This window comes from Fundulus heteroclitus, unplaced genomic scaffold (assembly GCF_011125445.2).
Source record: "Fundulus heteroclitus isolate FHET01 unplaced genomic scaffold, MU-UCD_Fhet_4.1 scaffold_250, whole genome shotgun sequence".
NCBI classification, from domain to species: Eukaryota; Metazoa; Chordata; class Actinopteri; order Cyprinodontiformes; family Fundulidae; genus Fundulus; species Fundulus heteroclitus.
The window spans coordinates 95,354-108,009 of record NW_023396661.1 but is presented as its reverse complement, the minus strand read 5'-3'; the positions used below and the strand labels follow the sequence as shown (position 1 = coordinate 108,009).

The 12,656-nt window shown below is 40.4% G+C and overlaps 1 protein-coding gene across 3 annotated transcripts in view; it reads left to right on the top strand.

Annotated features, from left to right (window-relative positions):
• Positions 1-12,656, top strand: part of chrna1 (cholinergic receptor, nicotinic, alpha 1 (muscle)) — a 73,037-nt gene that overhangs the window by 47,378 nt on the left and 13,003 nt on the right. For 2 of the 3 annotated variants that reach the window (XM_036129913.1, XM_036129911.1), the window contains 3 exons: positions 898-1,135; positions 2,636-2,859; positions 2,949-3,102. In XM_036129913.1, the coding sequence (XP_035985806.1) occupies positions 898-1,135; positions 2,636-2,859; positions 2,949-3,102 (616 nt within the window). The remainder of the gene's footprint in view (positions 1-897; positions 1,136-2,635; positions 2,860-2,948; positions 3,103-12,656) is intronic. The other variant, XM_036129912.1, reaches the window with a different exon arrangement.

The window sequence follows — 12,656 nt, the reverse complement described above, 5'->3', positions numbered from 1 at the left end:
CAGTCTCTTTCAGGGTACTAAGCTCCTGCCCAGTTGCAAGCAAAGTGTAAGACTGGAATGACCTGGAAATTTAAAACCTTTTACCAGGCTTAAACTCTATGAATATGGATATAAACAGCAAGCAAAAATATTGTTGTTGGAGTGAAAGCTCAGAGAGAGTGAAAAAACGAACAATAAAACTTATGACTATTGAAATGTAAAATTTACATGTATATGCCTAATACCATGTCTATCTTTGTTTAAGAGGCAAAAAAAAATATATCAGCATGGTATTTATTTACAAATTTATTTACACATTGTGTAAACATCAGGGCGTCATGATTAGTCATTTAGCTATTATAGTCCAGAGTTTAACATTTGGCACCAGGATGTTTTCATTCCAGTTCTCAAAAGTGCTTGAAAAATAACAAAATAAAAATATTTTTTGTACAAGCATGTATTTTATTAGTGTCATTTATTGCAAAATTGCATATTAAAATGCCCAAACACTACCCTGCTTTTGCTCAACTTTAATCACTGACCTTTGTTTCTTGACTGGGCTTTAAATCCCTGGTCTTCACAATGCTGTTTGTTTATTGATATTTTCCAACAAAACTTTGAGACCTTCACATAACAGCGGGATTTATTCTTCAATTGAGTTGGACTCCTGTCATCAATTAGGTGACTTCTGTTAGGCAATTGGTTGCTCTGGATTTTATTTAAGAGTACTGGAGTAAAGGTGATTGAATATAGTAAGCCACGTTTTTCAGATCTTCATTTAAAAACCATAATTCTCCTTCTTAGTTGCAATTATGCAATGCTTTGTGTTAACTTATCACATAATATCCCAATAAAATACTTGACAAAATGTGAAAAATTTTAATTTTTGCATAATTTGAGTTTGCTTTCTGTCTTTAGGACAGTGACCGACCTGACCTCAGTAACTTCATGGAATCAGGTGAATGGGTGTTAAAGGACTACAGGAGCTGGAAACACTGGGTTTTCTACACATGCTGCCCTGACACGCCATACTTGGACATCACCTACCATTTTCTGATGCTTCGACTTCCTCTTTATTTCATTGTCAATGTTATAATTCCCTGCATGCTGTTCTCCTTTCTCACTGGACTGGTCTTCTACCTCCCTACTGACTCAGGTATGTGGATATGGGTTGTGTTTCAAGAAATTCCATGTTTGTTTGTACAATTTAAATTAAAAAATCCCAAAGGGAAATTAAATGCTGGTGTAACTCATAGTGGTTTCCTCAATGAGTTGTTGTAGATCAGGCAGGAAGGATCTCCTGTACCAGTCTTAGGGTACCCAGTCTTACATCGAATCTGGAAAAGCCTCTGACTGAAGACACTCTGATGAAGACGATGCTTAGGGTTGTCCATAAAGTTCTTCATTTAATGAAGAATCCCTTTTTGTAAAGTCATCTCTACAGAGAACCTGTTCTAGAAGTGTCCCCAGAACAGAGAGTGTCTTCATTTTAAGCTTGTTGAGCTTCTCAAGTCAGTTGCTTTAATGTTGCTACAGCAGATGGTGGCAGAGGAGATCACACTCTCCACAACAGACTTATAGAGATCTGCAGTATCTTGTTGAAAACACTCAAGGACCTAATCTTCCTCAGGAAGTACAGTCTGCTCCTTCCCTTCGTGTAAATAGTTTCACAGTTATGTCTCCAGTCCAGTTTGTTGTCCAGCTGAACACAGAGGTATTTATACTTCACCACCTCAACCTCTTCTCCCAGTATGGTAATAATGTTGGTACTATTCCCGTTTTGCCAGAAATTCTTTACCAAACCCTCTATATACTACTGCAGGAGCACATATGTTATTTTGAAACACAGCATAAGTAGTTTAAAATTTTTCACTTATCTAAACATACTAAAAGACAGTGTTTACTAGGGTTCAAGGTGTAACACAGAAACTCAGGACATCTACTAAAAAACAAGGAAATGTGATATAAGAAAACAAAACTACATAACAGTTACCTATTTACTTTAACATGACAAAAATATGATACAACCAAAAAGGGCATTTACTGCCCATCTCAGTTCTGTCTAGCATAATGTCTATCATTTAGACATTATGCTGTTTTTAGAATTAGAATAGAATTCAACTTTATTGTCATTGCACTGTCACAAGTACAAGCAACAAAATGTATCTCTGCTTTTAACCCATCCTCTAGAGGAGCAGTGGGCTGCCACTGTGCGGCGCCCGGGAAGCGTTCTAGAGTTAAGGGTCTTGCTCAGGGACCCAGAGTGCAGGCACTGGGGATCGAACCGGGTACTTGCATCCTTCTCTGAGTGCAAGCACACTGCTCTAACCACTAGGCCAGCACTCCCCACATTGTATAGCAGAGGATGGTTTCGATCCATTGACCTCTGGGTTATGGGCCCAGCATGCTTCCGCTGCGCCGCGGTTGAAGTTGAAGACTGAAGTTAAAGACTGAAGTTATACTCTTAGAGAAACAGAACACACCCAAATAGAAAGACTCCACCTAGAGACTGGGCAAAAATATAATTCATTATTTACTTTAAAATTATTTTGCTACCTTGTTAACCTACAATTTTAAGATGTGTTGTTTTATAAAATTGTTCTGCTGTTTTCCTGTCTTGCGTTTTCAGAAATATTTTTTTTCTTACTAAATCAAGGTGAGAAGATGACCCTGTCTATCTCAGTTCTGCTGTCGTTGACCGTCTTCCTACTGGTCATTGTTGAGCTGATTCCCTCCACTTCCAGTGCTGTTCCTCTAATAGGAAAATACATGCTCTTCACTATGGTTTTTGTGATCGCCTCCATAATCATCACGGTCATTGTCATCAACACGCACCACCGGTCGCCCAGTACACACACCATGCCCGCATGGATCCGCAAGGTTTATGTTTTTTGCTCTGTGGTATAAAGTGTGATATACTCCTAAAAAATGTTCTGACGGAAATTGAGCTGTTTTTATCTGTCCTCTAGGTCTTCATTGAAACCATTCCAAACATGATGTTTTTCTCAACAATAAAGCGTCCCAGTCAGGAGATCAGCCAGAAGAGACTGTTCCCCACTGACATGGACATATCAGATATTTCAGGCAAGACACAACCCACTAAACACTGTAGCACAAAACCAAGTAAGTTTATGTCACAAAGAAAGCACACTCTTTTTACAGCCTCAGTGTCATGTAAAATTATATATAAATTGATCTAGTGTTTACCAGGTTTCCAAATAATTAATTTTTAATCTCATGTAAAACAATACAAAGCAGGTTTCATTTTTCATTATTTAACACCATAGGGGAAAGATATCAGATATTAGAGAAGCAACTGTTCTCTTTTCTGAAATGCATAATGACAGGAATCTAGGCATTTTAATACATGTCAGCTCTGTGATCTCAGTATAGATACTAAGAACATAATAAAGTGATTTTTTTTTAAACTATGGCTGATTACTAATTTTAGATAGATAGATAGATAGATAGATAGATAGATAGATAGATAGATAGATAGATAGATAGATAGATAGATAGATAGATAGATAGATAGATAGATAGATAGATAGATAGATAGATAGATAGATAGATAGATAGATAGATAGATAGACATTATTTGAAGATCTCTAGACACACTTTCAAAAATATTTATGTGGACTATGGACAATTACATTCAATTTTATTTTATTTTTATACTGCCAGTTTACAACATGTCATCTCAAGGCAATTTACAAACTCAATTGAGTTGTAAAAAGAGTGGAAAGGAAAAGTCCCCTTTAACAGGAAGAAATCTCCCACAGAACCAGATTCAAATTGGCCATCTGCACCGACCGACTGCAGTTTTGAGAAGACTCACAAGACTATCTCCTTAACTATATGTCATAGTTTAAGCAGATAGACCCTGAGCCTGTTTTCAGGTCAAGAGAATCAAAGAGAGCACATACAGTTATTCCATTAAATGCTCAGCCAAAAGCTATGTCTAGGAAAGAAACAAGGTTAAACTCTGAAAGACAGGGACAACTGTATAATTTATCAGATGAAGTTGTTGTCAGCAGTAGTTTAGCCAATCTGCCCCCCCCCCCACCCCCCCCCACACACACACACACACACAATGTCACAGCTAAACAGCAAGCCCTGTAACTTACTTGAACTGGACTCAGAATTCAAACCAACACAGGTCAGTGGCATTTCGAGGTTTTCATTTATGATCATCACATACCAGGCCTTGATGTAGCTACTATGAAGAGAAAAAACAAAGACAACATAAAGTTAAAAGTTGAAATAAAAACAAATAATGCAAAATGAAAAGAACATTAGGAGAATGTAGCTGAGTGAGGGAAATAGGTGATAATGTCTTTCAACAGCGCAAGCTAGTCAAAATGGTTAACATTTAAATATAATTCACACTTTGTCATATCATTATGTTCACTCCCTACAAGTAAAGTGTCATTGGTTACACTGTTCTCTTGTTGCTTTTTAAGCTGCTCTCATTTCTCCACTTCTGGCTGGTTTTAACTGCTCTGTAACTATTGCTTTCAATCATGTCTACTGTGCCTGCATTCTTTTGTCAACTGCTCTGCTACTGCTGCGTCAACCGCTCCCCAGTATTGCTTCGTGTCACCTTGCCTCTTCGCCTCCTACTTTGCACCCCAGGTCTACGTTTTGTTTTGCTCTCCTGAGTTTTGTAATTCAATTCAATTTTCAATTCAATTTTATTTATATAGCGCCAAATCATGAAACATGTCATCTCAAGGCACTTTACAAAATCAAGTTCAATCATATTATACAGATTGGGTCAGATTATACAGATTGGTCAAAAATGTCCTATATAAGGAAACCAGTTGATTGCATCAAAGTCCCGACAAGCAGCATTCACTCCTGGAGAAGCGTAGAGCCACAGGGAGAGTCGTCTGCATTGTACATGGCTTTGCTGCAATCCCTCATACTGAGCAAGCATGAAGCGACAGTGGGAAGAAAAACTCCCCATTAACGGGAAGGAAAACCTCCGGCAGAACCGGGCTCAGTATTAACGGTCATCTGCCTCGACCGACTGGGGTTACGGAAGACAGAGCAGAGACACAACAAGAGAGACAAAAAAGCACAGAAGCACACATTGATCTAGTAATCTGTTCTACATTAGATGGTAGTAGCAGGTGAGCCGTCTTCTCTGGATGATGTCACAGTTAACAGAACGCCAGACCAGGTGTACCTACTATGATAAAAAAGAGAGAGAGCAAAAAGTTAAAAGCTGAAATGACGACAGTCATTTCAATGTAATACAATGCAAAACTGGAGAACAGTAGACTGAAGAACAGTAGAAATCAGTAGAGTGAGAAAATTAGACCCTGATGTCCTCCAGCAGCCTAGGCCCATCACAGCACATCTATAGAGATAGCTCAGGGTATGAGCCACTCTAACTATAAGCTTTGTCAAAAAGGAAAGTTTTAACATTAGTCTTAAAAATAGATAGGGTGTCTGCCTCACGGACCAAAACTGGGAGTTGGTTCCACAGGAGAGGAGCCTGATAGCTAAAGGATCTGCCTCCCATTCTACTTTTAGAGACTCTAGGAACCACCAGCAGACCTGCAGTCTGAGAGCGAAGTGCTCTGTTAGGAACATACGGGGTAATCAGAGCTCTGATATATGATGGAGCATGATTATTAAGGGCTTTATACGTTAGAAGGAGAATTTTAAATTCTATTCTTGATTTAACAGGAAGCCAATGAAGGGAAGCTAAAATTGGAGAAATATGATCCCTCTTGTTGATTTTCATCAGAACTCTTGCCGCAGCATTTTGAATCAGCTGAAGACTTCGAACTGCATTTTGTGGACTTCCTGATAGTAAAGAATTACAATAGTCCAGCCTTGAAGTAACAAATGCATGGACTAGTTTTTCAGCATCACTCCTGGACAGAATGTTTCTAATTTTGGCGATATTCCGGAGGTGAAAAAAGGAAACTCTGGAAATCTGTTTAATATGGGATTTAAATGACATGTCTTGGTCGAAAACAACACCAAGATTTTTAACTTTATTACCAGAGGCCAAGTTAATGCCATCCAGATTAAGTGATTGATTAAGAACTTTATTTTTTGAAGACTCTGGCCCAAAGATTACAACTTCTGTCTTGTCAGAATTTAAATGCAGGAAATTTAAAGTCATCCAGCTTTTGATGTCATCAAGACATGACTGCAGTCGAAGTAACTGATTGGATTCATCAGGATTTATGGATAAATATAGCTTAGTGTCATCAGCATAACAGTGGAAATTAATCCCATGCTGTCTGATAATTTTGCCAATCGGAAGCATTTATATAGTAAATAGAATTGGTCCAAGGACTGAACCCTGTGGTACTCCACAAGTGACCCTAGAGTTTGAGGAAGATTTATTATTAACATGAACAAACTGCAATCTGTCCGACAGATAAGATTTAAACCAGCCTAATGCTTTTCCCTTAATCCCTACAGTATGCTCAAGTCTTTGTAGGAGAATATTGTGATCAACTGTATCAAATGCAGCACTGAGATCTAACAGGACAAGTATAGACACAAGTCCATTATCTGAGGCCATGAGAATATCATTGGTGACCCTCACCAGAGCTGTTTCAGTGCTATGATGAGCTCTGAAGCCTGACTGAAACTCCTCAAGTAGGTCATTACTTTGTAAATGTTCACATAGTTGATTAGCAACTACTTTCTCAAGAATTTTAGATAAGAAAAGAAGATTAGATATAGGTCTGTAATTTACTAACTCATCTTGATCAAGAGATGGTTTCTTAAGTAAAGGTTTAATAACAGCTACTTTAAAAGCCTGTGGTACATATCCATTTACCAAGGATAGATTAATCATGTCTAAAATAGGACCACTGATCAAAGGGAATTGGGATTGGGTCTAACTTACAAGTAGAAGGTTTAGATGAAGCTAAAATTTTAGATAGCTCAGAAAGCTCTACTGCTTTTAAACAGTTCAGACACTGCGCAGGTTCTAAGGATTCCTCCAATGCTGCCTCACTTGCTGAGGACGAGGTAATCATGTTTGGGAGGATGCCAATTATTTTATTTTTAATGGAATCAATTTTATTTATGAAGAATCTCATAAAATCATTACTGCTAAGAGCTAAGGAATGGATGGATCAGCAGAGCTGTGGCTCTGGGTAAGTTTGGCAACTGTACTGAAGAGAAATCTAGGATTATTCTTATTCTCCTCAATTAATGATGAAAAATATGCTGCTCTAACTCTGCGAAGGGTCTTGTTATACAACAATAGACTGTTCTTCCAGATTAAGTAGGATTCCTCTTGGTGTGTAGAGCGCCATTTTCTCTCCAATTTCCTAAGATTGTGCTTCAAGGAACGCAGCTCTGAATTAAACCAAGGACCCAGCTTCCTGTGAATAATCACCTTCTTTTTCAAAGGAGCTACATTGTCTAATGCAGAACGCAATGACAAAGTCATACCGTTTACAAAGACATCTATTTGTGAATTGGAAGAAACAACATTGCTGCCATCTACAGGGCATTTCTGCAATACGGAGGATATTAAAAAGGGGACAGACTCTTTAAGTTTTGATACAGCATTATCCGATAAAGATCTACTATAATGGAACCCTCTTTTGGGGGTGGAGAACTCAGTTAGATTAAACTCAAATGTTATTAAAAAATGATCAGATAGGACAGGGTTGTGAGGAAATACTGTTAATTCTTCACAATCAATGCCATATGTCAGCACAAGGTCTAAAGTATGGAGCCAAGAGTGCGTCGGTTTATGCACATTTTGAGCAAAACCAATTGAATCTAGGATAGTTTTAAAGGCTACACTAAGGTTATCACATTCTGTGTCAACATGGATGTTAAAATCACCCACTATAATAGCCTTATCAGTATTTAACACCGAATCAGATAAGAAATCTGACAACTCATCCAAAAACTGAGTGTAAGGGCCTGGTGGACGATACAAAACAACAAACAGAAGAGGTTTTATTGCTTTGCAGTTTGGATGAGGGAAACTGAGGGTTAAATGTCCAAAAGAACTGTAGTTATTAATTGGCCTGGGACTAATTAATAAATCAGACTGAAAGATGGTTGCCACTCCTCCTCCTCTTCCCACAGATCTGGGAATGTGGAAATTTGAATAATTGGAGGGAGTTGACTCATTTATACTAACGTAGTCCTCTTGTAGCCAGGTTTCTGTGAGACAAAACAAATCAATCTGTTTATCAGAAATCAATTCGTTAACTAACAAAGTCTTTGGAGGGAGAGACCTTATATTTAATAGACCACATTTAATTGTTTTATTTTTAGGTTCAAGGTGAACCGTATTGATTTTTATTAGGTTTTTATGATTTGTTCCTTTTAGATAAGTTTTTGATCTGTTAAGTTTTGGCCGTGGGAAAGACACCGTCTCAATAGGATAATGGATGGGTAACAGTACAGAAGCTGCAGAGAGGTGTGTTAAACTACGGCTCTGCTTCCTGATCTGGACCCTGGGTTGTCAGCATTTAGGAGGACTAATAAATCCGGCCAGATTTCTAGAAAGAAGAGCTGCACCATCCAAAGTAGGATGGATGCCGTCTCTCCGGATCAGACCAGGTTTTCCCCAGAAAGTTCTCCAGTTATCAATGTAGCCCACGTCGTTTTCAGGACACCACCTAGACAACCAGCGGTTGAATGATGACATGCGGCTAAACATGTCATCACTGGTCAAATCAGGCAGGGGACCAGAGAAAATTACGGAGTCCGACATTGCTTTAGCAAACTCACACACCGAAGCAACACCAACTTTAGTGACCTTTGATCGGCGTGATCGGGTGTCATTACCGCCAGCGTGAATAACAATCTTACTGTATTTACGCTTATCCTTAGCCAGCAGTTTTAGGTAAGATTCTATGTCGCCCGTTCTGGCCCCTGGCAGGCATTTAACTATGGTCCCTGGTGTCTCTAGTGCCACGTTTCTGACTATTGAGCTCCCAATAATCAGGGTCGGCTTCTCAGCGGGTGTGTCGCTGAGTGGGGAAAATTTGTTTGAAACGCAGACGGGTTGGTGGTGAACTGCGGGCTGAAATCTAGAGCTATGCTTCCTACGAACTGTCACCCAGCCGGCCTGCTTACCCGGCTGCTTCTGGAGGACCGCTAAGTGAACTAACACTATGTCTATGTGGCTCCGCGCTAGCAGAGGGGCGACTATCAGCTGGTCTTTCCATAGCACGGAGCCGGGACTCTAATTCTGACACCCTCGCCTCCAAAGCTACAAAAACACTACATTTATTACAAGTACCATTATCACTAAAGGAGGCAGAGGAATAGCTAAACAACTGACACAGAGAGCAGGAGATAAGGGGAGACTTAGTCAGAGACGGAGAAGCTGAAGTAATAGTAGGAGAGGAAGCCATTGTGGAGCTAAAGCTAGGCTAGGCTAAAGCTAGGCTAGCGCCCTTCTACCACGCCAAGAGAGCAAACCGTGAAACACGAGGAGTTCCCAAGCGTGATGTGCAGCAACAGAAAATGTTTTAAAAGTGCTTATGTGTTAGAAACAGATGTTACAGCAAAGAGATTAAAGATAAAAGCGAGAGAATCTGGAACAACAAACCGTTGCTCACGCAGTGAAAACAGGAAGTGATACAATACGCCTTACCGCAAACAGGAAGTGACGTAAGTTTTTTTTTTTTCATTAAACTCACCTATAACAGCTCCCTGCCTTGGTCTCTCTGCATTTGGGTCCTACCACCAACCCAAAACATGACAAAGTTTCTTCTTTGTAAAAAAAAAGAAGATAAATAAATAAAAAAAGATCTTTTACAAAAACATCACACTTAAACCTTTTTCAGGGTTTTCCTTGGAAAATAAGGAGCAGATAGAAGTCAGTAACAAATATTTTTCCCATCTGGTAGATTACCTAAAGAGAGTTTCTGGTTCTTTATATTATTGGTTATGATAGAGTTAAATATCTTATTATATCTGCAGTTCCATTATCTGCTGAGTTAGTCAGATCCTTTCCCCTTATCTGGTCCATTCTCCATCTTCCATTAGGTTCTGTTAATTCCCTGCACCTGCCAGCTCTTTACCCCTCCTTTCCCCGCAGCCTGATTGCATCCCTCAGTTCACCTGTGATTAATTATCCATCCGTTGTTTCCTTCCCTCTCTTCCATTTTAAATTCGGTTATCTCTGTGAGACACCATGTCAGGTCTTTCGTCCTCATCTGTGACGCTACACTGTTCTCAGACTTTCCATAGTCTTGTCACCTGTAGCCTGTGTTTTAATAAGCATCCTTTATTTACAACATGCGACTCATGATCTCTCATCTGTCTTGTGGTCCAACCACCTCAACCCGGACAGTAGGACCTGACCACAATTTGGACCAAGCAGGCAGGAGCTCCAAGGAAGAATACAATTCAATAAAATTGTATTTATATAGCGCCAAATATTAATACATGTCATCTCAAAGGACGTTACAAAGTCAAATTCAATCAAACCATACAGATTGGTCAAAAAGTTTCCTATCTAAGGAAACCCAGCAGATTGCATCAAATTTTGACAAGGAGCATTCACTCCACATGAAACAGCGTAGAGCCACAGGGACAGTCATCTGCATTGTCCATGGCTTTTGTGGTGGCCGCAATCCTGAGCAAGCATGAAGCGACAGTGGAGAGGAAAACTCCCCTTTAATGGGAAGGAAAAACCTCCAGCAGAATCAGGCTCAGTGTGAACGGTGATCTGACTCCACCAACTGGGGGATAGAGAAGACAGAGCAGAGACACAAAAAGAGAGACAAAATAGCACAGAAGCACACATTGATCTAGGAATCCTTTCTACATTATATGGTAATAGCAGATGATTTATCTTCCCTGGATGATGTCACAGCTAACAGAACGCCAGACCAGGTGAAGAAAAAACAAATGACAGAACAAAAAGCCAATAGAATTTTCTTCTATTGGCTCTTTTCTGTGACAGAAGGTGACTTACAGGGTTTTTAATAGTTGTTTGAAACTCAATTCAGAGGTCATATGTATCTTGATATGTTAAAGGAGCTATGAGTAAGATATTTACTGGGAAATCAACCTAAATCGTTCTCATGTCTCTCTTTTTGTGTCCTGTCTGGCAGTGTAAGCAATGAAAATTGTTGTCTTAATACCAAAAAGAGCCCAACAGATTTTATTTTCACAAGTGGAGCCTTACTGCTTTTGCCATAGTGCTCCACTTGATATATATATGCAAAAAGCTTTATTAGATTTTATGCTGGGACTATTATTTCATGTTAAATGGACATAGAAATGGTAAAGTAGAGGAGGAAAAAAAGGAGAGAAGCAAATGAGACAAAATGCTAAAAGGGAGGGGAAAGGGAGAGGCAATATAACATCCTCTGAGTCTGCTTCTATACCTGCAAAGAGAGGTATAAAAAGAACAGCACCGTGGTAGATGCCAGGAGGGGGGTGGTGGCCTAGCGGTTAGAGCATTGAGCTTGGGTTCCAGAGGTTCTGAGTTCAACTCCCACAGACTACCACTCTGGGTCCCTGAGCAAGACCCTTAACCCTCAATTGCTCCCCAGGTGCCGCACAGTGGCAACCCACTGCTCCCCAAGGGGATGGGTTAAGATGCAGAAGTGAATTTCTCCATTGTGAGATCAATAAAGTAAAATTATTATTATTATTATTATTATTATTATTATTATTATTATTATTATTATTAAGAGGGATCAACACAGGGAAAGGTGTCTCCAACATCCCAGGGAAGCGCAAAGAGGAGCCCCAGGAAACCCCCAAAAGCCACAACCCTGAAGTACTTGGGAGCCGCAGAGATGAGTCTGTGGGCTCCACCGGCAGCCAGCTACGCTGGAGTGAATCCAGCCAAGGGCCCAGAGACCAGAGGCCCAGGGGCACCTTGCCTCCCGTTGGGGGGCCCCGACATATCCACTGGGGCCCAGGCCCAGGGGAGCAGAAGCCAGGAGTGAATCGGTCCCTGCCTGAGCACCCAGCCTCAGACACAGAGGACCACCAACGCTCCAGCAGGTCAAGGCGCCAGCCAACGGTTCAAACTCAACCTGACAAAAACACAAACAGAAAACCACGTACACAGTCACACACTAGTGGCCCACATGTGAACAGTCCTACAAAAAAAGAGGGGGATGCAGTGCACACACTCGCACTGACCACACATATCCTATACCAGAGGGGTATCCAACCCACAAACCTGGGAGGTGAGCCCCAACATCAAGATGGGGGGCAGGGGGACCACAACCACAACCCGTTTTACCTTGGCCATCCTCCGGTCCTAACCCCCCACCCCGATCCCAGCCCACATGACCCACCGACCTGTTCACCCAGAGATGGGGCCGACATGAACCGAATGGGCAAACCAACCAGAGCCCAAACCCTGAGGTGCTACCTCCCCCACACTCAGTCACAATTTTCTCCTTTCAAACCTAGAGGTACCGTCCAGAACTATATCGGTGCAGAGTGTACCCTGGTTTATGAGCCAGTGTTATGAGATTTCCCAGGATTCCCAACACAGAGTGCAACATTTGGTATTTTATATTGGTATTTAACATGGTAGCCAGTAAGACAAGCAGACCAGAAATAGAACAGAATGAAACATGATATACCTATCCTGTGTTAGTAAAAATTCAGAAGGGTTTTACGCTGCATAAACATCATATTAGATTGCAATCCTATAGCAATGCAGCAACAACTAAATAAAATATAGAATA